Raw genomic sequence first — 27,779 nt, forward strand, 5'->3', positions numbered from 1 at the left:
TTGAGCTTAGATTCTCTTCACCAAACAGTCTGTTGTTCACAAAGGTTAAGAATGAACATCCATGCACATATTATAGAAATCATTCTTCACCCCAAATCCCCAAAATAACTATTTTCCAACCAGTTCTGCAAATCAAACAACTTTGACTTTTATTCAATCCATGTGAGGACATCAGAGATGCATTTTGAAACAAGAACATGTTATTAATCCAGTGCAGTTCAAAAAAGACTTTTTTTTCAACTGTCAGCTGGTTCATAAATGGTTCACCTCCATGTGAGATAAGGCCTCAATGGACTCCTCAGACTGTAGTGACTCTCATGACCAGCTCTCGTGTGCTATTGCTGGGTTGGCTGCGAGGCTCTGGCTGCCTCAGGTGGCTGAGGAGGTGGAGGATGTTGTAGGGACAGTGTTGGTCAGGAACAACGCTCCCGTTGTTGGGATCAACGTGTGTTCCCAGTCCTCCTGAGGCCGTCACCACGGCTGTAGAAGTGGAGCCGGTGGCTGTGGAAGCTACCACCATCAGTGAGGAGGTGGAGGTGGACACTCCTATCCCAGTCTGATAGCCTTGGTTGGGCTGAGACAGAGTCCTGTCCACAGTGGCATCCTTCAGGTCAGCGCTGTCCATAGATTTATCATAGTTCAGAACCTTCCACTGCTGGTTCACGGCCTGCCAGCGGTGGAAGATGCGAAACACAGAGGGTCCCTCGTGGACAATTAGTGCTGTGGAGATGAGAGCATCAATTAGACAATGTCGCTGTCTGGCAGCAGTATACAAAATGATATACAGTATATCTCTGCAGTGGGAGAGTCACCGTTTTAAAGCCTGCAGAAAGTATTAGCTGCAGAACAAAACAACTCATCTTTCAAGTATAGCACCATAACCCTGAGATAAGATCTTTGTTTCTTAGAAAAAATGTAGACATGGCACAACTTATGACACAGTAATACTCAATACTCAAAAATGATGCATTTGCTCCCTGGGACTGTTTGATAACCTCTTATCACAGTTTAAAATTGTTTATTGATTTATGTTCACTGAATTCAGTATCTGGGAAATTGAAATAAATCTGTCACAAGACAGATTGATTGGACCCCAAGATTTGACTGTTTTTATCATATTAAAGTCATGTAAAGAGAAATACTGTATAAATGGTTTTAAATAATCTGCTTAACCTGAGCACAACCATTACAGTACAGTTTATAGAAACTGTATTGATCATACAGCTACCAATGGTAATGTCTCTTATTACAGTTATAGTTCTGATATGAGAAGTTACATAGGTCTCAAATATTGCAGCAACCATAGTGATCACAATTTGAAAAATATGGACATTTAATAATTCCCAACCTCTTCTATATTTACAGTTTTTTGTTAAAAACAAATCCTGTCTCTCTCCCTCAGCTCTGTTTCTCTCCCTCTCTAACTTTGTGTGCGGATAAGTGAAAGTCGAGTCTTTGCTCTTTAATGTTTGCCAGGTGACAAGTTAATCTCTGTAAAGTGCAGAGTTAATGACTCCACACTCCTTGCCACCAAACCGGAGACAATCCATCTCCTCTTCCTCTCATCCTGCTCTCAACTGCAGTTGGCAGTTAGAGGTTTCATAATGTGAGATGCCATCACACAGTCATCCAAAACACACCGCGGGCTTCAGAGGACAGCAGGCTTAAAACGGATGCTACAAGTTTTAATTTGGACACCCACACAAACTCAGAAGACGGTTAAAAATGTTTCACTGCAGTTTTCACTTGTTGTGTCACTTATATGAGTGCAGCATGAATTAAGTTTGCCTAAATTTGGTGCTGCAGCTTTTATTATTGACTCAAAAGCATTTTAATGTATGCAATGCAAACCACTTCAGTTGCTGCAAAGACGATGTTTGGAACATTCAGCATTTATGTTTAATTCATCAAACAAGCTTTGACCCAGCATTTCATCATCTTTAATATAGTAACTGTACTATACTGAATGTTACAAAAATATTAATCAAATTATATGCAACATAAATTCTGAACTGGTACGTTTCAAGAAACCAAATACTCATTATTCATTTGAAGTAGTTCACTCTGTGCTACAGATTTATTGTATAAATTGTCAACAATGTGAATCGTTCATCATTTGTGTCTAGCCGGCGGCTTTGATTGTTGATTCTACTGAGCACCTATGACATTATGTTTATTGTTTGTTTTGAATGTATAATATTAAATACTCAATATTAATCTCGTGTACAACTCACTCCAAGAATTATAAGCATTAAATTCAGTCATAAATAATAGGCCAGTGTTGAGTTTAGCACCTCACCGATGCAGACTACATCCATGAAGCCGTACATGCCGTAGCAGATCTGGAAAAGCAGGTCTTGGCGCTGCCAGCGAGCCGACGGGCTGAAAGATGACCACACCAGCCAGGAGATACTGGCCATCAGGAACAGGGAGCCCAAGATGGCTGCTGCTATCTGCACTTTCTCTATCACTGTCAGGGAGATGGCCTGCCACTGTATGAAAACACAGACCGCAGTACAGCTTAGTTCTTTGTGTTTCTTATTTCTCTTTTAGCTTAACCAAATATTTGAGAACACTCTGTGAGGCAGGGACCAGAAGAACACATACATAATGAGAGGTGCCGACAAGATAAAGTCACAATCAATGGTTACAATCATCAATGAAAAAGCATTAATGGACTGGTCTCTCCTTGATCTACTGTGCCCTGGATTGTATCATTTGTACATTGCTTTGGACAAAAGTGTCTGTCAAATGAATAAATGTAAATGAGCTGCATTTATATAGCGTTTTTATCCAAAGCACTTTACATTCTGCCTCTTGTTCACACATTCAACCCCCTACTCACATACCAATGCCAGTGAACTACCATGCAGGGTGCTTGAATGATAGAAACTTGGGGTTTCATTGTCTTGCTCAAGAAACAGATTACTAAACGCTTCCACCAAAACAAATGCATCAAACTTCAGGGAATGCTACAGCTGCAGCATCAAACAGCAGCATTTCACACATCAGCGCTGCCTTGAAAAACCTAAAAGAAATCTATGTTCACTCGACAACCCTATCATTTCACCGAAGTCTAAAACTGAGAGGAAAGTTCCCTCTACAATCTGTCTGTTCTCTTGAACAGAAGGGAAAGAAATCTTGTTTAATACAAAAAGCAAAGTTTAATTCAGAACTAGAACTTCAGTAAAGATGGTATGATTTATGAAAATGGTGTTTTAGTTGTTTGATACTAAAAAAAAACTTTAATATGAGAACTGAAAATGCATCCAGATGAGTCCAAGAGTGGAAGGGCCAGGGGCTATGTAACACTTACACAATATACCACAACATTTCTAACACTGAGATGGCAAAGCAACTCTTCCCAGAACTTACAATAACTTGGCCGTGCCCCAACTGGTGAATATTTCCCAACTGATAAAATTTTGGCTTCTAATCCATCTCTCTTCCCAGCTAAAAGCTATTTCAAATAACCAAGAGCTCACCTGTAGCGGGTTCTTGGTGCTGATGGCAATGACCTGATATTTGTAGTAGCAGAGCTCGCAGGCCCAGGAACCTCTCTCACTGATCCACTTGATGAGGCAGGGCTGGTGGGTGCAGCGTACTGACCCGCTGCAGCGACATGGACTCAGGAGCTCCCCCTGTAGGAAAGAGGAAGCATCAGTACTGTGTTACATTTTACAGTACACAGAATGCGATAAAAAATACTGCAAACTACAAGGAGAACAAATTTGCTAAAATTTACTGCCTCACATTTCTGGACTGGAGCCTAAGAGTGGGATAAGTAGTGATTTGATACAGAAATCATTGACCGGCAACCCAGTTTTCTCATCTCGTTTACCCCCTGCAGGAAAACCTTTTACAAGAAACAAGCTTCACGTTACACTATACATATACTGATATTTCTTTGCAGTTCATGCTGGCTTTTTCAGTTTCTTAGAGCTTTGCATGCACACACACACACACACACTCAAGACTACCCAGCAATGCACGTCATATTACAGTAGAGCACCAGTTCAGGTGTGAAATGAAAGCTTTGCTTTACACCTAGTTGACAGGCAAAATGCTTGATTACTAGCACCGTTGAAAAGTGTAGGATTAGTCACTGAAGCTTCTGGCAAAGGATAAACACCAACAAAGCTGCAAAATACTGCGCTAAAGGTACACTTTTAGTGCAGCTCTTAAAGTGAATGGAGCAGTCACATATACACAAATGTTTTTCTATAGATGCTAATGTAGTGAGACCGAATCCCCCAACATCTTCCTTCTACTCTCCCTGCCTTCCTTCTCTGCTTGCACCTGATCTTTATTAAAGAGGAATCATAAAACCTATAAATACCTTGTACCTTGTTAAATATGATGGATTTCACTGCAAAAGTATAATAGTGATGCTTCTGCTGTGTGTATAACCTCTGGATGTCAGTGGCCTTGATGTTGAAGAGGCAGGTTTGTGACTCACCTCAGCAGCCCAAAAGTCATTAGGATAAAGGCCTGTTTTTCGGGAAGCATTTGAGCAGAGCAATAACCTAAATTTTCTCCTGAAGAGGTCCTCTGTGGTCAACAGTAGCATATTAGACTGAAGAATTGTAGATTTTTTTCAGCCTGCACAAGGCTCTTAGATCCTTCAGCTTAAGTTAAATAATGAAATTTACTTGATTTGGCATTACAAGATTTCCACGAAACAGCGATATGTGCTCAGACATATTTTTAACCAGCTATTCTTAAAATATATTCAACCTGAGGAACTAATGGCTGATTTATAATCTCTCACCTTGAGCTCCAATCTCATTAAAATATATTAGTCTTGTGATATGAGATGTAGATGATGACCCAAAAAATGCAGGCCTGCCATCTTTGCAGGCCCTGACCTGCAGTTAAATAAATTTGGATCAATAAAATTCAGAGCAGGACTTCTTTTATAATCTTAATGCTACTGAAGAAAAAGACTGTAGTGAATGATAAAATAAATTAGCTAAACCCTTCTGCTGCAAGAAAACTCTCAACCCCTCTGAGCTGAGGCATTCAGTTTCTAAGCCAAGGTATTGTTAATTTAAACATGACACAGAGTCTGGGGAGAATTGCAAAACTGTGCTGACATCTCTGACAGACGGTGCAGCGCCCTGGTCGAGGAGAAGGGAGGGAAAAGCGAGGAGATGGAGGAGAAAAGGCCCATCTACAGATGGCCAGGGTGGGAGTGTATTGGCAGGAGCACCAGAACACTTCTGCCATGTCCAGTGGGACTCACACCGCTCACTGTGACTGGCCTGATTGCAGCCAAGAGCTGAAACCTGGACCACTCTAGTACAACCAAGGCTGCAGAGAGAGCGTCTGATAACAAACGTGACATTACAGCCCACACATACAGAAAGTGATAACTAAATGTCCTTTTGTTGATCAAACAGCAATGATCATTGAAAAAAGAAACTGGAGCCTACTGTATGAAAAAGATGATACATTTGATTGCTTTGGCTGTGTTATTCTATTTCTCTGTGCTGCATTATCTGAAAAACACCTCAGTGCACCTAATTTTCTCCTTATAAAATTGGATCCACTCCCAATGTATATAATGACATGAAACTAAATTAGCGATGGCTATTCACTTTTCTTCAGGGTCTGGAATCAATGCAAGTGAACTCCATTAACTCCAAGCGAGGGGAAATTGTGGCTTTATAAACTCGCTCCCACAGAAACTGAATGAAAGCGATTTCTACAATGGCCAATGACATTCAGGCCACAAGCATTTCTTTTTATGAGAACTTACAATACTGCAGTCGTCTGAAAAACAGCTTCATATTCATATTTTAACCATATTCAACAAGTTAGAGGGAAAAGTACAATCACTGAATAATGAAACTGATGGTCATATAATTTCAAATGTATTTACCTATTATGACTTCTTGTAAAACATACACTGGGGGATGTTTCACTCATGGCTTGATTTAAGGAGCCATTAGACCTACAGTGATGGTAATATGAATAAAAAAGCAACTAGGGTTCATAATTTAAGTTTATGAACTCACAGCTCCTACCTATAGACTTCAAAAAAGACCAAAAAAATGTTGTGCTTATGTAAGGTGTTTATAGCACATTCCTATCAAATGGCAGAGAGGCCATCCTACATGCGATGCAATACAGACAGCATAATGCTTCTGCACAGCCATAAAGAACGATGCTATCTTGACCCCTCGAGGCTTCTCATTGTGCCTCAGACAAACACGCTGGGCGAGTGCATTAACTGTGTTGTGATTTAGGAGGGAAAGAGAACATTTTTTTCTAAGCAGCAGGGACTCACATATTCCCAACATGCAGCTGAAGTGAAGACAGGACACTAGAAGCATCAGCCCCAAAGGGCACTTCAATGTAATAGTGCATGACAATTCAGGAAAGGATCCTTCACTCATAGAAACATTACATGGGTCTTCTCTATATGTCATTTTTAAAATATCCCATAATAGTTTTGTGCACTCCAAGACTCTTTACTGAAAATATAGCAGAGAAATTGCTAATGATTGTTCTTTCAGTGATGAGGTAAAGAAAGTCTGAAAGCAAATGCTTTTATAAAGCAATCGCTTCATTGCAAGTAAAGCCAGACTCCTCTGTAAAGCTTCTTTCTGACCCTTAGCTAAAGAGAACTGATAACGGATTGAAATATGTCTCAAGTTATCTGTTTATAAAAACACAGACTTGAGCTATAGAGATAAAAGACATGAATTTATGCGATATCATCTGATGTGGACTTAACTGTTCATGAATACATTCTGTGTGTCTGGGGATGTAATCAGACTCCAACAGAAGAAATCAGACTTAGGTTCAGAATTTCTATCTAGATACTCACATGCCGTTATGTACGTTTAAAAGGGTTACTGGTCCCTGTAATCATTTATTTTGTCCATACTGGCTGTGAGGTGATCCCATCATAGGGCGATTCTGATGTAAGAGATGGGGAACATTATCATAATAATTGCAAAGTTACAATCTTCTGTTTGTGTTTTGCTGTGCAGTGCTTCCTTGTTGAGCTGAAGAGAAGGGATGGTAGGGATAGACAGGACGGGATTTCATACTAAAAAGACTTACACAAGATATTTAGTTGATTTTCCTAACAGAGTGCTGAAGCCTCATATTAGCTTTTGCATTTTTACACGTAACAAGGACTGTGAATGTTGTCCGCCATCTCTCACAAAGGATTTATGCTCAAAGGTATCACTTCATAGCCAGCATGGAGAAGAGGAACGATTACGATAAGCCAATCGATACAGAAAGAAAGATGTGAATTTATCCTTTAAAACAATACAACTTGGGTTGTAAATCTCTGATGGCACCTCAAACAAAGAGGCACCAAAAAACCAACATCAATTTGATAACACAGACTTATTATCGTTTGGTGCCATATTAAATTAAATTACAATCATTTTTCAATGGCTTCCTTTGTCAGACACTCAAGGCTCTTTTCTGGTGGGACGCTTGAGGAAAGCTACGTCTCTCACTCCCTTCTTTACTCTGTCTTGAGTATCGCAGCCTTGGGGATGGAAGTATTTGGGAGGTGGATTGTCAGATCAGATACTCGCTGCCTTGGTCTACGTGACATCCTGGAGGCTAAGGGAAGAGCACAGGATAACTAATGTCCCCACTGCCTGTATCACACCGTGACATACAGGCAGTCCACTCATCTCTCTTTTCAAATGGAGCCTCATTCTCCTTGTACTCGTTTACACCTCAGCAGATCCATATCTGGACTTCACCCAAACCAGCAGCAAGAGACGACAGGAAAAGGAAGGCCGGTGATAGATAAGAATGTGCATACTGATAAGACGGCATGAAATCAGGCGCTATTGACTAGCTGCAATGTCTCAGGAAGGAAGCATCGATGAGATGAGTTGGAGGAGGCCATGGGAAACTGCGAATTTAGAAGGCAGTACTTTGTATGCACTGCAGAGCACACCGACTATCTGAGGACTTTTTCTAAAAAAAAAAAACAAAAAAAAACGTTGAAGCCTTGTCTTCCAATCTCATACCCCATGTCAGTAATAATTAGAGAGCCTGAGCTCAGAGGTGAAATGGTGCACAAAATTGCTGTTGGAGTAATTAGTTGATGAAACATTGAGAGATTATAGGCTATACACAGTGCAGTGACCATGAAATTATACAGTAAATCTGCTGCTTGTGTAAAGGAAAGGCAACTATGAGTACAGACTGCCGGATAAAAAGTTATGTTCTACACCTCACTTATCTTGCTTCACATTTTTTATAACCTCCCTACCTCCATTACCAATTGGTGAGGTGTGACATATTCGTCAAGGTGGTCTCAAAGGCTCTGTCAAACAGTGTAACTAATGTGTCTGCAAATTGCCAAGTGCCTGCTTCTCTGTTATAATTTAACATTATTTATTGCGGCACACCTCAGCCATCTTCTTTCAGAATTTTTCCTCTGATGATTGATGTAGTGTGACATTATCATCAATATGGCCCCAAAGACGGAGGCACGCAGTGTGATTAACTTGAAGGCTGTTTCCGTCTGTTCTGTATACATTTTCCTCCTTTTTTGTGCTGTTTCCAGGTGGTGCGTGTGAGCAGCAGACTGAGAGGTATTATTTGATTTTTTCATGCATGTATTGCTTCAATATGAATTCACAGCGTTTGGCTATAATGAGTTGTTACTGCATCTCAGTGTATCCTCCTCACTTGTCAACCATGGGGACAAGGTCTTTCATTATCCTCCCACTGCTATAGCTGTCTTTTCAAGCCACGCGGAGTGATGAGTACAGGATGCAGTGGGATCTCTGCTCAGAGAGCTCTCCAGCTGTGCGGCTGGCCCAACAAGACACTGGGAGGGGGTTTTCTCACAGGAAAACAAGCTTGACCAGTGACTCCGTATTTAATAGGAAGTCTGTTACGCTATCAGAGCTCTGCTGGGAAGGGATCATTTCCTGACCTACACTAAATGTGCAACATTTCCATCACTTGGTCTGGTCTTTAATTCTCCTGTGCTCCTTGGAGGGCAAAGAGGTGGAAGATTAGACCCCAACCAAATACAAAACCTTATTTTTAAATCTTAAGAGAGAAAGTGTGTGGCACTTCCAACATTACATATGTATATTACTTTAATATTTAGGGGAACATTACCCCTTGACTTACGTGTTCTGGTCCCTGGAAGCAGATCCTGCACACAGGCGTCCTGAAGCCACTTTCCGTGTAGCTGGTGAGGGAGAATCTCTCCTCCAGTTTGCCCTTTGAGCAGTCATCAGAGGAGCTGCTGCAGCCGCGCAGTGCCGCCGACAGCTCTGCAGCATCAACCCAGCCCGCCACCTGCCGCTCGGGTGGCCCGGTGGCTCCTGCTGCAGGTGGGGTAGTCCGGTCCACTGCGGGCTGGTGGCTCCGCGTTAGCGTGTTGTTATTGTCGGGGACGGTGACACCTGTCTCATGGCTTTCCGTAGCTTGGCTGCTCATGGGGGTCAGCGGAGGCAGCGGCGTCGGCGGTGCCGGTGGCCCGAGCAGGAGCACCCTCAGGTCACCTAGCAGGACGCAACAGCGGCTCTTCAGCATGCCCTGGCTGCGCAGCATCAGCCTGTCTCCGGCCAGAAACTCACAGCACCGTGCAAAGGTGCAGGAAGAAAACAGCATGTACTGTATGTACCCCCGTCATAAGCCAACACTTCTTCATATGTCGTGAGATGGGATAGTGGGGGCAGGGGGGGCGCTTTCAAGTGTTTGCCGGGATTTTACAGCAGCGTTGTTAGTTTTCTATGTAGATATTCATATATTCCAACTGAATGTCTTTTATCGGCTCCCCACGAGGTTGTAAATCCAAAAAGCAGATAAATCCCACCGATGCAAACAAGTGTCTGAAGCCATTAAGTTCAATAAAATGGAACGGCTAAAAGAGGAAAGTCAAATGTTAGATTGATAGGAATATGCATTCAAGTAACAAGGCTATGGCCCGTTCACTCACTGTCATTTCATGGCCTTAATAGTCTGCCTGGTCTGTACAACATAAACTAGCCTATCTAGACAGGCTTCTCCCTCCAGATTCACGTCGAGTGCAGAAACCCGAGAATCAAATCAGCCTTGGGTACAATAGACTACAAAACAAAATGTCAGCGCCCAATCTTTAAAATTCAAATATTCAGACAAACAACGAATGACATTTTAAATCAGTAGAGCTCAGATTTTCCTGTCGACGTCTTGTAAGGTTTCAAAGCAAATCAAGTCAATGCGGTGCCATGTTAAGAAGCGAAATCTGTCTTACCTGGCGAGCTACAGCGATTTCTATACGACTCACAGTTTCAGGATTTTTTTTTTTTGTTCATATATCTCCAGCCAGACTGCAGGTCGCTGGCAACTCTCCGTGAAGCTTACATCCCAAATGACCGAATTCCCATATCCGAGGAACAAACCGATGGGTTTAAATCCGTCTGGTGGGCTAAAAATCCAGCAGGATAGTCGGACTGTCCCTCTCTGGGTGAAAGTGTCCGTGGCCCCGGATTGTCCTGTGATAATTGGCTGCTGAATCGGTGCTGCAGCTTCAGCACCATGATTCCTGGGACAGCTCCCAGACGCCACACGTCATCACCGCACAGTGATGCAAGCAGCCAACTCATTACTACAAGTCAGAGTCAATCACCTGTTTTAGCCAAGGTATCCATAAATCATAGTGTCTGTTTTCTGCCTCTTCAACGTGCAAACAAAAAGCAGGAAATTTAATTGTAGCCGCTAATGATCAATAATTCAACAATTCGATTATCAGACAACACAAGGCGCAACGCAAATTATTCATAACAGCTCATTTAAATAGCGTCATTTTGCTCGACACAAATATCAGTTGGGTTGAAAGTGGTCTAAAGCTTACATATGATCACGTCTAAGGGATTATTTTCACTATCGACTAATGTGCCGATCGCTTTCCCACTGATTAATCATTTGGTCCATAAATGTTAGAAAATAGTGCCCAGGTCAAAACCCAAAGATATTCAGTTTAAAGGCTAAGAAAACCAGCTAATATTCACAACTGAGAAGCTGAAACCATGCATGTTTTGGCAGTTTAGCTTAAAAAATAAACTTTAAAAAAACTGGATTATTCAAATTGTTGTAGATTAGTTTCCTGTCAGTTTCAATTAGTCGACTAATTGGTTCAGCACTAAAAAAAAATAGCAGTATCAAAATGTAAAAATAGCTACATTATTATAAGTACGACCCATATTACTTGAGCACAGAAGTATCATCATCAAAATATCAAAAGTAAAAGTACTCATAAATCAAAATACCCCCTTTTAGAGTGCTATATTATTATGTATATCATATTATTGGATTGCATTAATATACATCAACCAAGCACATTTAAACAAGTGCAGTATGATTTATTTAAAGGATGGTTCACAGTTTTTCAAGTTTGTCTTAAAGCAACAGTCAGGTGTCCATATAAACACTGAAAGAGGTTTTCCTGGCTGTAATCTTTCCTCCTGTTCATACTTGCTGTTAAAAGATCCCCTTCAAATGCACTTTCAATGTAAGTGATGAGGGCCAAAATCCACAGTGTGCCCACGCAGTTATTTATGCAAAAATTTATTTAAAAGTTTTTAAATACATTTTTGCACAGAAGGATGATGATTTTGTCCCCCATCACTTACATTGTAAGTGCGTTATGAAGATCGGTATGACCAGGAGGAATGATTATGGGAAGGAAAAACTGTTTCAATGTTCATTTGGGCACCTGACTATTTTATTTTTATTTTTGACTATTTTGCTACTTTTTTATTTTACTGTTTTAAGACAGACCTGAAAAATTGTGAACCCGTCCTTTAATCTGAAAGTAATGGCTGTCAAATGTAATAGAGTAACTAACTGTAGCGTTAAAAATATATAAAGTTCCCTTCGAAAAGTAGTGGAGGAGTAGTATTAGCTATCAGAGATAACGCTACCTAAGTAAAGCACAATTGTATTTAACGTTAAGTAAGTACAGTAGAAGTTAAATGTCCTAAATTTCCACCTCTGTCTAACAGTTAAAAACAGCGTAATTTCAATTTTATCAGAAAGACATTTGAAAAGATACGGAAGATATGTCCAGTTGAACTTACCTTGTGTATTTAAAAATAAATAATGTTCCTGAATTCTTCTGTCAAGTCAGTATATCAAATATATTTGCTCAAGTTACACCAAATGTTTGTTTTCAACATAACAAAATAATAATTAAGTCTGTAACGTTTTGATTGTCGGTTATCTTTTTTGGAACGTCACATTACGTTACTAAGCAACCGACATCTCCACGTGTCTGCTTGTTTTTCTACGTCACTTCCTGCGCGGCAGATATTGAAGCAGCTAGCACATTGACAACTAGCAGCTAGTCGAGCGTTATTATCGTTGCCGTCTTTAGATCATACAGCGGGTGAACTGTTCTTCACGAATGAATGCTCACCTACATTCAACATCATTGTGACGCTGCCGATATATTTGGTTGCTACATTTTACTGTTTCCGCCCAGGTTAGCAACATTTTAGCTGCTTCCGTTAGCAGGGGAGGCTGCAAACTTTTAACGTGTCGGTCATAAATTGTACCGATCGCACAATGATGGACCCCGTATTTGCAGGTAAATAAATGTTTTCACTAGCTCGGAGTGTGACTGACCGTCATCTGGATTTGTGAATGACTGTGAAGCAGTGAGTTAGCATTAGCTGCCACAAAGGTTACCGTGATGTCTTATCAGCTAACTGCAGAGCAGCAGCGAAAGATTGAAGAGAACAGACGGAAAGCTTTGGAGAGAAGAGCCCAGAGACTTGGACAGACCGTCACCACCAATAAGCAGAACTCACCAGGCTACAACAGTACATCAGTAAACGTATTTCAGCCACCTAAACAGAGCGCTCTTCCAGATCCTGCAACGCTAAGTCATCACAGAGAAACTAATGACCAAGCTTCTGCACCAATGCGGTTTGTTCCGCCCTTCAAAAAAGACCCACAAAGTTTCAGTAATCAAAACCCAAAGCTCCAGCAGGTATCTGGCACTGGGAACCAAATCAAGCATAACTTTGCTTCGTCAAGACAGGTGAGATCTGAGCTTGAATGTTAAAGTTCCCCACGAGACATGTTTTAAGATATAGGCCTATATAAAATGCTCTACTTTGATTAATAATATGTATCTGATTAAAAAAAAACAACATATTTTTGAGTGGAGGGGGGACTTTAAATAAGTTACTATTGGGTGGAAAATAACTTCAGAGTCTTTCTTGATGCGTGTTACTGTCTTTCCTTTTAGATACAAGTTATTGACCCACTTCCTCAGGCTAAAAGTCAACATGTGAACAGCCCTGTCTTGCCTAGCGGAGGAAGCTTTGGTGTGAAGACGTCTCAGCCCAAACCGAACCCTACTTCCAGCGGCTCTGGTGGTGCAGTTAGCTCATTCTACAAGCAACCAAACAAACCCGCCCAAAGTCCTGTAGCACAGCTTCCCACAAACTCCTCAACTTCAAACGCTGTACCTGCTAAAAAGCCTGCCATTTCTGTGATAGGAAAATGTGTAACTCACACAGAGGGCCGTTTCAGAGTAGAAGTGGGCTACCATGTAGAACTTATTGCTGTTTTCAAATCCATCCCCTCCAAGAACTATGGTAAGTAACTGCAGCCCCACACCTCTCACCACCCTTGGGGAATACCACCACAAATACATGTTCAACCTGTAGGAAACACTGGTATATATATTGAAATATAAGCATATATTATATAAATGAGGCACATTTTCTTATTTTGTTTAAAGTTCAATTAGATAGGTCAGTATGAATACATTTTTAAAAGTAGTAGGGGAATGCAAATGCAATGACAGCATCATCGATTACAAACTGGAATTTAAACACAATATTCAAGAAAGGACAGCATGAACAAAGCCTCCTCCTTTCTCATGCTTGGTTTACTTCACATATCAAACTCAGACCAAAACAGGTGTAAATCAAGTAGATTCTGCAGCACCAAGTCCAAAATAGGTCTGTAGTTAGAGCCTCAGTAGTTGTTCACTGACTGTATTGTGTTCTGCAGCAGCCAGTATTGCAATTGTCAAATAATGACCAGCCCTGGCATCACACAATGCATCTGCCCACGCAACTGGGACAACCTGCTAGTCCAGACAAATAATGAATGTCTGAACTCACCACAATCAAAGCAATATAAACTGTTATCTTTGGCCAAAGCTACACAACTCTTCTCTGTAGAACAAACCAGGTACACAAATCTTTCATCCGTAGCACAATCAGTTTTCTAAACAGCAATACCAAATTCCAATATGTAGTAATTTCACTCTTCATGTCTGGTTTTCTAATCATCTAATCATCTCTATAACTGTGCTGTCCTCTGAGATAATAAAGTAGCATGTTCTTTCCGTCTTAGATCCTGCCACAAAGAAGTGGAACTTCGGTCTGGAGGACTATCAGCAGCTAAGTATGTACATTAGGGAAATTGCCAGATGAAATATTTTGACTCAAGCATGCACTCTTTTAGAAGTATCCTAAATTTAAAGTCATGAGAGATGCTGCATCTGCTCCGTCTTGACTTACTGTATGGGTCTTGGCTCTGTCGCAGTGGAGGAAGCAGCAGCTATTGCCTCTGTGTCTTTGAGGCCTCTGGAGGGAATGGATGCGGTGGACGTGGCAGCAGCCACCAGCCGAGCTCGTGATGGTGCAGCACTGGGGGCTCTGCTGAAGCTGTGTAACGGCTGGCAGAGGCCTGGGGCCACTCTGCAGGGCCAGTGCATCCTGGTGTCTGCGACGAAGTTTGAGGTTGACATCGGGTACCATGTCGATGTCATTGCAGCATTTAAGCAAATGCCAACAAAGAGCTATGGTAACAGTCAAATTATGCAATTAATATCCTTATCATTCATCATGTTTCATTTGCGTTTTACGGCTTCTGATACAGTTTTTTTTAATCATTTGTTGGTTGTTTTGGAAGACATGAAAACAAGAAAGTGGAGCTTTTCACTTGAGGATTACAAGAAACTCAGTGAGTAACATTTGCTTTATTTTGCAGTTTCATCTATGATCTTTTGTGTTCCTGTTTGTCTCTGTTACATTCACCATCTTGTATAACTGTGCTGTGTTCCATACCCAGTGGATCTCCTCGGTGGGATAGCAGCAGTGGAGGTGGAGCCTCTGCCCAGGGCAATAATCCAAGCTTTCTCTGCCAGTTTTGATGGGCCCCGAGCCAGGTCTGTAGACGTCCCTGAGGCAGACCTCTCCAGCATCGAGCCCAAGCTCACCTGCAGCCTAATGCCCTTCCAGAGGGAGGGAGTCAAGTAGGTGCCTTTGGACAGCCGTTAGTGTAACACCTCTGTCAATAGCAGAGACAGTTATTCATAAGTGATGTGCTCAGTCTTGTGCAAATAAAAAAATACTTAACAAGTCACTTTTTGTTTGCCATTTCTCTGTGACATTAAGTTTCTGTAGATTTAAAGGGTCAGATCACTGTGGCTCCACTCATTTTCCAGCTGTCTGTATTAATATTTCTTTGTGTCCCTACAGTTTTGCAGTGTCTAAACAAGGCCGCCTCCTCCTGGCTGACGACATGGGCCTGGGGAAGACGGTGCAGGCCATCTGTATAGCAGCCTATTACAGGAGCGAGTGGCCCTTGCTGGTGGTGGCTCCTTCCTCTGTGCGATTCACATGGGCTGAGGTAAACAGACATTCAGCAGAAGTTAATCAAAGTTATGTGCCTGGAAGAAAAATAGCTGATTACTTAGTTGGTGTTAAGATTGTATCACTTTGTTTCCATTTAATCGCATCATTATTGGATTGCATTAAGTCAGCAGGTATTAAATATATCCTTCTTTAGACTCCTTTGACAAAGTTCTGACCTACACATTATAATGTTGGTTTCTGCTTTAACCTCTCTGCATTGGAGGAATGTTAACACTGTTCCCCAAGGACTGCAAGCACTTTGTTAGGGACTTTATCTTCAGTGGGGAAGATGGCAGTATTGAGTTTCATGCTTCCATTTTTTTGTCTGACAGGTGCAGATGATAATTTAAAAACGTGAATTGTTTTTTTATGATAAAGATGCTTATACTGTACAGTTTAGTTATTTGGCCACTTTGGTGAATTCTGCCTTGCACAAAGAGCTGCTTTTTCTGACATAAAAGCTTGAAATATATTGTTTACAGTTTGCATCATTTTTATTTTCCTGTACTTGAAAGCATACAGTTGACAGGTGCACTTCTTGGACCACAAAGCCACCGTGACGCCCCCACACTTGGCATCAGAGAAATGTTCAAGCCTCTTTGACCTCATTTTACTTCGGCAATTTTCACACTTTCTAGTTTCAGAGTTCATCTCAGGTGTCACTTTTCTGTGTGTCTTGTAGCCACTATTCAGTAACAGGCTACACCAGCAGTACATTTTCAGACAAGCGTTCTTGACCTTCTGTTTACTGACAAGACAGTCTAATAGATAGATATCTTGGATCAAATGTGATTCACCAATCGGGAGTTGGAATTGTGGTGGAGAGTTCAGTCACAGGATATGGTCCCATTAAAGAACACTTACTCTGTCTGACTCGGCTCTTATCTGCGCCATTAGACTTGTGCATTTGGCCAAATCTACTGCAAAGTATGGGAGCTTATAATTTAGTGAGTTTCAGCTCGGTTGGCAGGCGAATGGAGAGTTAATGAATTGTCAGAAACATTCGGGCCACAGTGGACAATTCTTCAAAGCACAATGATTGGTTGTTCAAAATGCAGCTGTGATAGCAGTTAAAATGAATTATTTGTGATTAGTAACTTTTTAACCAACTGTCAGTGACAAAATTAATTTTATTGAATGTGTGTTGAGAGATTAATATATTTCCAGTGTAGATGGAAAAGTAAATCCTGGAAACCAATATTGTTATGTTGAAGTCTTTGCCTGAGTGTCATGAGTTAGTAACTTTGTCTGCAGGCCTTCAGACGATGGCTCCCCTCTTTGACTCCTGACAGCATCAATGTGGTGGTGAAGGCCAAAGACCATCTGCGGTCTGGTTTGGTCAACATCATCAGCTACGACCTCTTGAGTAGGATGGACAAGCAGCAGCAGGGAAATCCCTTCAATGTTCTCATCATGGTCAGTTGTAAGGTTGAACTGTGTAGTATTCAGACATAACTGTTTGCAGCTAAAATGCTCAAGTTTTTCCTTTTTTTTCCTTTTTTTTTTTACTTCAGTCAGTAGATTCATTGATTGATACTGGAAACAAGTTTTCTAAGATGTTTATGATGTCTTTGTCATTCTGTGCAGGATGAGTCTCACTTTCTGAAGAACATAAAGACTGCTCGTTGTAAGTCAGCTTTGCCTCTGCTAAAGGTGATTTTCTTTCTCTTCTTTTTCATCTAATTTTGCATTTGAATTCAGAATATTATAACCTATACCAAAGAGATCATGTTCTTATTTGTTAGTGATGTTGCCTGGCTTTAGCAGGATATCTCAAAAACAGGGTCCTGTTCAAAGAAGCAGATCAAGACTTATCAAGATTATAGCTTTGCTGAGAAAAGCAGTAGAGTTTTCCTTTGTATTAGTCTATGGAAATGCAGAGTACCGAGGGAGCTCCAGCTTTTGCAAGCAAAATTATCCAGATAGTTCAGTAAAACTGTTGAAACAAGCCTTGGTTTGCATAAAATTGGGCCTCTGAACAATTGATTCTATTTCCGTGGATCCTGGGATTTTTGCCATCAGACTTTTGTAAGTCTTTTTACCCTTAACTAACAGAGGCTGTCTCGCAGCTGTGTGTGCACACGATCCATTTATCTATCCGCTTTACCACCAACAGTGAAAACACAATACAGACTCACATGAGACGAAAGTAAATGCAAGTTAATCGTTTCAGTTGTCATTGGATGAACAACAGGATGCTTATTTACAGCTATGTCAATCTCAGTATGTGTGAATACACATGTTACAACTTGCATTGGGTACACTCATTGGGCCTATGAGCAATAGGCATAATGTACTGAACTGTGGTGGAACAGTGAGGTGGAAGATAGTTCAGCGTTGTCAGAACTTGAAACTTGAAAAAAAGACAGTTTGTGCACTACACAAGTTTCCAAAGCTGTTTGATAATCATTTCATACCTCTGAGACCTTTTTTTTTTATTTGCACACCTGCCACAGGTGCTGATGGGATCCCTGCACTGATGCACAGTTTTGTCTGTGTTACTGTATTAGAGAGATTATTGTTTTGTATATGTAATATGTGTGAATATTGGCTGGTAACATACATCAAACCAGCCAACGTTGCAACATTACAGCTCATGTTTGGGTTTTTTGGCTCTAGGTTGGGTTTAATTTCTTGCTCTGTCACCTTGCAGTGTTCCTAATCAGACATATTTTTCTGTCCTCAGGCAGCGAGGAGAGTAATTCTTCTGTCTGGGACCCCTGCCATGTCCAGACCATCTGAGCTCTACACACAGATTCTGGCTGTCAGACCAACACTCTTCCCACGGTTCCATGACTTTGGGATTCGCTACTGCGATGCCAAACAGGTAGCTTAAATCTGAGGAACCCTCGTCTGTCTAAGTGTGACGCTTAGTACTGTTAAGATTTAGTAATTCCAGGACACACAGAGGACATAGATGGCTTTAGGTGTGCAATTTGCATGTATTGATTTATCTGCCTCACCGCACTTTCCAGGAGATGTCCAGTATGTGCACTAGTGTCAGACACACAATGGAGATTTTTAAAAAGGATCAAAATTGATGCCGCAGAACCAGAGATGACATTATTCCATGTCAAAACCAGGCAACTACGTTACCCACAATGCAACTGAACTTCAAATGGTCAGAGATTTGGATTTGTTATGCTAGTAGTTGCCAATGTAGCCTTGAGCTGCTAGTCTCAAGCAGAGAAGATGAGCGAACCACAGAGGTCTGGTAGCCTCACTTCTTTCTAACTCCACTTTTTCAAACTTGTAGTCTTCAGCCCCAACCGATGCTGCATTAAGTGACACCACTTGAAGATTTTTTGCAGCTCCCCTTTTCACATACAGTATGCAGTAGTTCTCCCCAAGACCTGTAAAGAGACTTTGATGTGTAAAATTGGTAGTTACCCTTCAAAACTAGTTGGTTTTTAGGTGTCAAAAGATACTTTTACTGGTATTTTTTTCCATTTATTTCATCTCCTTTTGTTGCTCTACTCTTTCCACGAACATTTACTTAATTTTAGTGGACTCAAGTGGGGAACAAGCTGCATGATTTAAACCAGTAATAGCCTAAATTGGCCATAATGGCTAATTAATTTTGATGATCATGGGGATTTGATTGAAGTTCAGACCAGCTGGACTATCACAGTTGCATCAAATGTTTAAATTGACTAATATCTTAGCTTTTATGACTTCTAGTTAGTCTCTGACTGATCCTGGTGTATGATCGAAAATAACTCTGATATTGAACACTTCCAACTCCAAGGGTCTGGCCACCTGCTCTCAGTTTTTCAGCTCTGCCTCCTGTGCCTCTTTCCCATCTTTTCTTAATTTCTCTCTTCTGCATCATTGCTTATCCCCTCCTCTAGATGACTTGGGGCTGGGATTACTCGGGCTCCTCTAATCTTGGGGAGTTAAAGCTGCTGCTGGAGGAGTGTCTGATGTTGCGCCGCCTCAAGTCTGAAGTTCTCTCCCAGCTCCCTGCTAAACAGCGCAAGGTTGTCACAGTGACTATAGATGGGATCAACACCCGCACAAAAGCTGCTCTGTCAGCTGCAGCCAAGGAGTTGGCCAAGGGACATCGCAATGTGAGTTACAAATGTTCCCCTTAGCCCTTAGAATTTGAAGTTTTTGTAAGCATAAGTATTCACAAAAACCTCAAAGATAAGTTGCTCCAGAAATATATGACTTTCCAGTTTTCACAATGAGTGAAAATTCAACCAATCTTTGCATCACTTGCAGATTTCTCCTAAAAAAAAAAATGGTCAAATGAAACAAGTAAAATAACACAAAAATTGAGCTAATTGCATCTAAGGTTTTGAGAGAAGCTGTGCAAAGTCCTGATGCAATAATTACAAAAAAAAATTGTTGCTGAAAAATGTAAAAAAAAAAATAAACAAACAACAAATAGACAAACCTTCATGGACATGCAAATTAGAAGTAGACCATAAAAACATGAACATTGTACATATTCATTACACACACAGATACCTAGTAAGAGGGGGTCAAAGACTGATGCATATACAGTATATCAATTATATAAAATACTATGATATCAATATACATTATTTGGAGTAAAGTAAATAAGTTTAGCGTATATCACCAATTCTATGTACCTCACCAAATTCAACAAGTTCTCCCATTAACAAAAAATAGAATACAGAAGTTCACTGTCCTTAAATCAAGACTCTGGGATTAAAAAGGCCTCACAGTTAAGAAGAGCTTGAGAAATCTTTGTTTAGGCCAAAGAAGATGTGTTTCCTCTTTCCTCTTCTTCATATGAGGGAGTCCTTTCAGTCCTCAGACACTCACAAGTACTTTTAAAACGACCCCGGATACTCCAGTGAGCATTATTTTAAGTGTTTATACACTCCGATGGGACTGAGTTGCTGAGCCTGATTGTGCATAATCACACTGCTCCTCGGAGGAATGGCTCTCTTATCAAATCATCAAACAGAATCTGCTGTCAGTTCTTATCTTGTGTTGTCCCTTATCTCTCTTTCAGAAAATGGAAGAGAAGGCAGCCCTCCTCGTCTTTTATAACCACACAGCTGAAGCCAAGCTGCAAGCCATTATGTACGTACAGTCCTTCTAACGGTGGGGATCAGTAATTCAAATCGGCTTAGATTTGATGAGTACTTAGATTAAATTGTAAAATGAATCAGAATCTGTAGTCAGTGTACTGTAATTGCACAGGCTTTTTGAGACAAGAGAGTTTTAGCAAGTATGCATAAAAACGGAATATTTTCATGAGCTTCTTTGGCAAAAGTGCTGTGTTGTTTCTGCCACTGACAGGGAGTACATCACAGACATGTTGGAGGGCGGGAGAGAGAAGTTTCTAGTGTTTGCTCATCATAAGTTAGTCCTGGATCATATCACCGCTGAACTGGGAAAAAAGGTGAGTAAGATGTACAGATAACATGCTGCACAATAATATATAATATATATATATGCACATAAAAAAAGCACGTTTTAACTTTTTAACTATTACAGTAACTCCAAGGTCAACATCAGTACCTGCAGGGAACAAGTTTGGGGAGTGTTGAGCACATTTGAGCTCAATTATTTACTATTTATTATTTTTATAAGAATTGCTTTAATAAATTAAAGCTGCAAGCAGCGATGAACGGGCCTCCGCGCACGTCAGGCTGCGGTGCAATCGAAGGGCTTCTGTCACGGGCATGTAGATGTCTTCAGACCCGGGCTGTTTTCAGACATTGCAAGAAGGAGATAAACATCACTTCCTTTGTCCACTATTTTGCCTGCTGCTGGGGCTGATTCGCTGAAATTTTGTGGGGGGCGCTAATCAGCCAGTTTGCATCACTGATGGAATATTGTCACGTAGACGTGTTCAGGCTGGGACTCTTATCAAACATGAAAAGTTTGGTCCAGACTGCATTTACAATAAAGTTATAGCAACTTCCTCTGTCATGGCAAAACATCAAATCTCAACGGTGTGAGGATGAGAATTTTCTGCAGGGTGAGACATGTCTGTCTTGTTCACACCTGTGTCATCAAAATTATGCAAGTTTTGTGCCCATTCACTTGAATTTCAATTAGTAAATTGAAAACTTTTGATGAGTTTGTGTGTAAAACAAATTAATTTCCTAATTTTCATCAAGTCTATTTTTAGAAAAGGAAAGACTTGACCTGGTCAAAGTTTGATTGACATGTGTACTGTCAGGTGTGTAGAGACAATAAGTAACTGCAGCTGGACACAGAAAAATACTCATACAGCGCCTGACAATATTCCATCAGTGATGCAAACTGGCTGATTAGCGCCCCCCACAAAATTTCAGCGAAGCAGCCCCAACAGCAGGCAAAATAGTGGACAAAGGAAGTGATGTTTATCTCCTTCTTACAACCCTTTTTTTTTTCTGTATTTCTGCATAAATATGACCTAAAACGTGATCAGATATTTACACAAGTCCGAAAATTAGACAAAGTGAACCCAATTAAACAAATGGGACAAAAAAAATTCATCTTTTTCATTTATTTATTGAGGAAAATTATCCAATCTTACATATTTGTGTGAGGCAAAAGTATGTGAACCCTTGCTTTCAGTAACTGGTGTGACCCCCTTTTTCAGCAATAACTTCAACCAAACACTGTTTATCAGCCCTGCACATCAGCTTGCAGGAATTTTAGCCCATTCGTCCTTACAGAATAGACTCAACTCAGGGATGTTGGTGGGTTTCTTTGCATGAACTGCCCACTTCAGGTCCTTCCACAGCAGTTCTGTAGGATTAAGGTCAGGACTGTGACTCGGCCATTCCAAAACATTATCTTTCTTCTGCTTTAACCATTCTTGGGTAGAACGACTTGTCGTTTAGTGTCGTTGTCTTACTGTATGAGCCACTTTGTGTTGAGCTTCAGTACACAGATGGATACCTTGGCATTTTCGTGTAGAATTAGCTGGTACAACTCAGAACTCATAGCTCCATCAATGATTGCAAGCTGTCGTGGTCCAGAGGCAGCAAAGCAGCCCAAACCATGATACTACCACCATCTTGTTTCACAGATGGGTTAAGGTTCTTATGCTCAAATGCAATGTTTGCTCATCGCCAAATAGACTGCTTCTTATTCAAGCTGAAAAGTTTGATTTTGGTCGCATCCATCCACAGAACATTGTTCCAATCACCTTCTGGCTTATCCATGTAGTCTTGAGCAAACCGTAGACGGCCGCAATGTTCTGTTTGGAGAGAAGTGGCTTTTTTTCTTGCAACTCTGCCATGCACACCGTTGATGTTCAATGTTCTCTTGATGATGGACTCATTAACATCGACTGTAGCAACTGCAAGAGAGACCTTTAGTTTCCTAGACGTTACCGTGGGGTCCGTTGTGGCCTCCTGGACTATTACATGCCTGCTCTTGGTGTGATTTTTGTTGTTCGACCACTCCTGGGGAGGACAACAATGGTGTTGGATGTCTTCAATTTGTATATGATCTGCCTGACAGCTGACTGGTGGAGTCCAAACTCTTCAGAAATGGTCTTGTAACCCTTTCCAGTTTGGTGAGCATCAACAACTCTTCTTCTAAGGTCCTCAGAAGTCTCCTTTGTTTGAGCCATGACACACTTCCACAAACCTGTGTTGTAAAGCTCAGAGTTTGACAGTGAAGACCCAGATTTCTCTTCTTTAAATAAGGCAAGGCCTCCCAGACTCACACTTGTTTGTCAACCCATTAATTGAAAAACCCAACTCTAATTTCCCCTTCAAATGAATTGATAATCTTAGGGGTTCACATACTTTTGCCACGCACAAATATGTAACATTGGATCATTTTCCTCAATAAATAAATGAACACGTGTAAGGTTTTTCTCATTTGTTTAACTGATGTCTCTTTATCTAGTTTTAGGACTTGAGTGGAAATCTGATCATGTTTTAGGTCATAATTTTTCAGAAATAGAGCAAATTCTAAAGGGTTCACAAACTTTCAAGCAGCCCTGTATATTTGAATGGAGAGTGTGAGCGAACCCACACCTTTTTGAATATTTACTGCCTCCACATATTTTTAGATACAAACTTCATTTGAACTTTAAATGGGTCATGAGACTTTGACCTACAAGTTTTGAATTTACATGGTTTTCCTATCTTTTACTGTTTTTGAGATATTAGAGTGTGAGTTTTAAAGTCTTGCTCCTCCTGTGATTTTATAATGAGTGTGTATTGCGGAATGTGTCAAAACACTGAGGGAGTGACATGATGAGGAGCAGTTAGAGAGGAGTACACTTCTGGGGAAATATCCTCATTAATCCCATAACTTTGGCCAAATCTTACATCAAACCATATTTTCGTTGGAAATTTCATGGTGAATTCATTGATACAGGTTTTAAAGTGGTCAGACTGATAGTTTATACGTCAGAAGCCTCTGTTTGACACAAAGTTCATGCCCATAGATTGCCTCCCCCATTGTTTTACATTGTAAGGGGTACATTTGATGTGATATGATGAGGCACTGCAACTTTGAGGGCTCATAAAATCCAAACTGTTCGAGTTATTACAAAGTTTTTAACAACTTTTTTTCAGCACATTGTCATAAGTCATGTATTAAAGGTTGAAGCCGATACCATTAACGCCCTCGGAGGAGATAGCGTTTGTTCGGAGGCCAAAATTGAGGGAAAGGCTTTTTGCGGACTTCCTGTTGGATTTAGGTCATGGTGTCAGCATGTGATTTGTAGGTCTCAGTTAGATTAATAATTGAGTTTTGGTTTGATCTCTCTATGACATTCCTACAGGCCGTGGCAGCCATTTTAGCTACATAGGTGGCGCTAGAGAGCACAATTTGGCACTTTGGGGGTTAATTTTTACATTTTATCAAATTTTTAACCAGACCTGATGTGCGTGCCAAATTTGGTGAGTTTTTGAGCATGTTTAGGGGGTCAAATTTAGGTGTGAAGTGGCGTTATAATGAAGACAGACAGAAGAAAGAAACCTTTCCCTTTGGGCTCAGGCCCTAATTAGTTTGTTTTGTCTGGAGCATTGCTCACTTTGCCCCCCTACTTGAACTCATTCTGTTTGGTATTTGTTGGTCATTGTAAGCTCCCTTTGTCTTAAAGAGGACATAACTGGGACTCTACTGGAATATCTTTGCATTATTTACAGTTAAAAACTTGTTATTTATCTTATACTGGCCCTTTATGCAGCCCCTCTGTTTAGCCTCTGTCTGAAACAGGCTGTTTTAGCTCCTGTGTCTTTAAGGCTGCACTTCTGATGAGCCCACTCCGTTCTGATTTCACCTCTTTTTCCTCATTCTTTACTCAAAATGTTAACTTCTCAAATGTTTGAGCCTGAATCAGATTCAAAATATGTGAGTGGACAATGCAAACAACACAAGGAAAAACCTTGGCAACAAAGACTACGGACGGCTGTTTGGGGGCATGTGCGAATCTGATGTCAGTTTGGTGGGGAAGGTAAGGAGGTAACATTGCAAATGGAGAATCCAGAGCAGGCTGAAGTCTGGGCTTTTCTTTTGGGGGGAGCATTTTACATACGTTCACCTCCAGTTTTTGAACTTTGTCCATGTTTAACATAGACATCCAACATCATAACAGTATATAAATGACAGAAAACCAGAAAAATGTCCCCTTTAAAAGAATAGTTGATTTTTAGTCGTGTTGAAAAAGGCACAGCAATTAAAATGAATTTCCTTTCACTTCACCTACAGAATGTCAGTTTCATCCGTATTGATGGGACCACTCCGTCAGCTGAGCGACAGCAGCTCTGTGAGAGGTTCCAGTACTCGACCAAGACCTGTGTGGCCGTGTTGTCTATCACTGCAGCCAACATGGGCCTCACCCTGCACTCTGCTGATCTGGTGATTTTCGCTGAGCTTTTCTGGAACCCCGGGGTAAGGCATCTCTACAAAATACTGTACGTTCATTTTTTTTAACTACGTTATTAGGAACACATCTGCAGTCCTGTTTTGGATTTGATTTTTGGTTCCAGTCCAACCCAAATCTCTTAGCCTCTTTTATCTCACTGCTTTGATTTTTGAGTCTGACACCCTTCAGTCAGTCAAACCGTGTAGGCAGCTGTTTCCAACAATTTTTTTTTTTTTTTTTTTTTTTGATAAATCCACTTTAAGCTACCTGCCAACATCAAATGACAGACAGAGAAAATTACTCATGGCTTATGAAGAAAGTACATTTGGCAGCCATGTATTTTTCTCTGGAGTTGGAGGAGACTTATTCAGGGCTTCAAGAAGAGTGAGGGAGACTTGATATTGTTCAGGTGGCCGGAAACATGACTCCAAATTAATGCTTATGTTGGTCATGTCTGCTGGATGCATTACATGAGGAAATATTTTGGGACAACAGTTTAAGCCAGTGATCTGGTCATGGCTCTCAATGTGTTTTGATGTTTTTTTTCTGGCCCTCAGTGGCCAAAATAGATGAATGTGTTTTAAAAAACAATATGGCAGAGTTCTTACCGTAGTGAGAGAACAAGGGAGGATAGTACTTGTCCTTGCTTCATATATGTAAATTGGAACATAATTTCACCTTCAAATTCAGAAACAAAACATTTTACAAGGAACCACATCCACCTCATGACTGTCACATACCCTCTCCATGCCAACAGTGGAGTAAGCAGTGATAAAGAAGTGACACGGATTGTAATACAGACAAACTGGGCATTTCAAGACCAGAGTAAAAGGGGGGAAAAATCCAGAGTAAAGTACAACTTAACTTAATTTAACTTCTGTGCTGGTAATTGGCAGGTCTTGTGGAAGTGGTTTCCCTCTGTTCAGGAGAAATCTTAATAGCTCTGTAATTTCAAGTGCTGACAGCTAAATTATAAGCCTGAATAACAGTTTTCTTAAGCAGTCATTGAGCTTATGGGGACACTGCAGCTGATTGAAGGCAGGAAACAAACCTCAAATGCTCTTTTTTTTTTGCATTGCTCTAAAGTTGAATGCTTTTCTGCTGCAGGTTCTCATTCAGGCAGAGGATCGGGTGCATCGTATTGGACAGACCAGCAATGTAAATATTCACTACCTGGTTGCCAAGGGAACTGCTGATGATCACCTGTGGTATGTGTCAGTCAGTGTATTCTATTCAAACTGTGTTTGGTCAGGGTCAAGTTAAAGTGGGTTGTCTGTGTGGTGCTGTGCGCACATTGTGACAAGCAGTGAAATGAAATGTGTCAGTCTGTCATAATGTTCAGTATCTATGTGTTCATCCAGGCCAATGATCCAGGAAAAAATGAATGTCTTGGAGCAGGTTGGTTTGTCTGAGTCAAACCTGTCAGACAATGCTGTGAACGCCAGCTTCCACTCTAGGGTAAACTACACACACACACACACACACACACACACACACACACACACACACACACAGCTTACTTTGCTAAATCTAAAATGTTTCTGTAGTCATGAACTTATTTGGATTTTTTCAGGACCCCAATCAGAGGAGCATCATGGAGATGTTTCAGAGGTCGTTCACTGAGGATGACGACATAGACGAAGCCGTCTTATTGGAGGCTGCAAACGACTGGGAGGACACCCCACCAGAAAACAGTTCTGGACAACAGCACGGCTCGCTCATACAAACCCCCAGCAAAAGGACCATCAAAGACTTTTTCAGCAGATGATTCAGGACACTTCAGTGTTGACCGATTATATAAGCATCACTTAAGTTCCTACATTTCAGCCCATCATGATGATATGAATGTATTTTGTTATTGTGAACATTAACAAATCTTTATATACACAATACTTCAGTTGTATTAAAGCTATTTTCGTAGAAGTAAAATAATACTGTAATGAACTTTTATTTTTTGCTAACCAGAGAAAATAAATAAATCTGTAACTTGAGGCTATTTCACAATTCATTGGAAACTGGAACCTGACTGGTTTTAATGGCGATTAGTTTTCATTTTCAAGTTTCCCAAAAATCTGCTTCAGTTTTACCTGGGAAAAACCATTTGTCAGATAAATTCATAAATCTTAAAGAACAAAACAAAAAAAGTCACAGTGTAACTTTTGTTTTTAATCAAGCTAAGCCAGATATTCACAAAGCCAATTTAGCAACAGCAAGATACTCTTAATTATTACGCTATCCTGTCATTATGTAGCTTCTATGTCTTCATAGCTGGTTACTATAAGCAGTGACCTCTGCAAATACTGTGTTTATATTTAAATATAGTG

General features: G+C 40.7%; 2 protein-coding genes across 6 annotated transcripts; one reads left to right on the forward strand and one right to left on the reverse strand.

The window, feature by feature from the left end:
• Positions 1 to 123: 123 nt before the first annotated feature.
• On the reverse strand, positions 124 to 12,891 carry marchf4b (membrane associated ring-CH-type finger 4b). Of its 5 annotated transcripts, none has more exons than XM_067603394.1 (5): positions 12,801 to 12,891; positions 9,133 to 9,871; positions 3,486 to 3,641; positions 2,300 to 2,492; positions 124 to 720 (listed from the first exon to the last, which is right to left on the reverse strand). In XM_067603394.1, exons 2-5 carry the CDS (start codon positions 9,616 to 9,618, stop codon positions 299 to 301), a joined length of 1,257 nt encoding a protein of 418 aa, XP_067459495.1. In that variant the 5' UTR covers positions 9,619 to 9,871; positions 12,801 to 12,891; the 3' UTR covers positions 124 to 298. The 5 variants fall into 5 exon arrangements, with proteins under 5 accessions (XP_067459495.1, XP_067459498.1, XP_067459497.1 ...); XM_067603397.1 differs by having other exon boundaries at positions 9,133 to 9,509; positions 12,801 to 12,821; XM_067603396.1 differs by lacking the exon at positions 12,801 to 12,891 and adding an exon at positions 12,069 to 12,151 and having other exon boundaries at positions 9,133 to 9,509.
• smarcal1 (SWI/SNF related, matrix associated, actin dependent regulator of chromatin, subfamily a-like 1) lies at positions 10,611 to 27,446 on the forward strand. The gene is made up of 17 exons (XM_067603383.1): positions 10,611 to 13,033; positions 13,244 to 13,595; positions 14,365 to 14,415; positions 14,557 to 14,817; positions 14,926 to 14,976; positions 15,085 to 15,268; positions 15,495 to 15,645; positions 16,905 to 17,066; positions 17,238 to 17,303; positions 18,337 to 18,477; positions 19,502 to 19,720; positions 20,638 to 20,708; positions 20,928 to 21,030; positions 25,299 to 25,481; positions 26,563 to 26,663; positions 26,817 to 26,913; positions 27,029 to 27,446. Exons 1-17 carry the CDS (start codon positions 12,683 to 12,685, stop codon positions 27,221 to 27,223), a joined length of 2,739 nt encoding a protein of 912 aa, XP_067459484.1. The 5' UTR covers positions 10,611 to 12,682; the 3' UTR covers positions 27,224 to 27,446.
• The last annotated feature ends 333 nt before the right edge of the window (positions 27,447 to 27,779 follow it).

Source organism: Thunnus thynnus, chromosome 11 (genome assembly GCF_963924715.1).
Source record: "Thunnus thynnus chromosome 11, fThuThy2.1, whole genome shotgun sequence".
In the NCBI taxonomy this organism is placed as follows: Eukaryota; Metazoa; Chordata; class Actinopteri; order Scombriformes; family Scombridae; genus Thunnus; species Thunnus thynnus.

What these genes read in the sequence shown, in the direction of transcription:
- marchf4b (XM_067603394.1), bottom strand. Translation starts at nt 9,618, where the DNA reads ATGCTGTTTTCTTCCTGCACCTTTGCACGGTGCTGTGAGTTTCTGGCC. An exon ending in GCTTCCAGGGACCAGAACAC is followed by an intron (nt 3,642 to 9,132) that starts GTAAGTCAAGGG and finishes TCTTTCCTACAG; the next exon opens with GGGGAGCTCCTGAGTCCATG. An exon ending in CATGGATGTAGTCTGCATCG is followed by an intron (nt 721 to 2,299) that starts GTGAGGTGCTAA and finishes TCATCTCCACAG; the next exon opens with CACTAATTGTCCACGAGGGA.
- smarcal1 (XM_067603383.1), top strand. Translation starts at nt 12,683, where the DNA reads ATGTCTTATCAGCTAACTGCAGAGCAGCAGCGAAAGATTGAAGAGAAC. An exon ending in TGAGGATTACAAGAAACTCA is followed by an intron (nt 14,977 to 15,084) that starts GTGAGTAACATT and finishes TTCCATACCCAG; the next exon opens with TGGATCTCCTCGGTGGGATA. An exon ending in GCCAAGCTGCAAGCCATTAT is followed by an intron (nt 20,709 to 20,927) that starts GTACGTACAGTC and finishes TGCCACTGACAG; the next exon opens with GGAGTACATCACAGACATGT.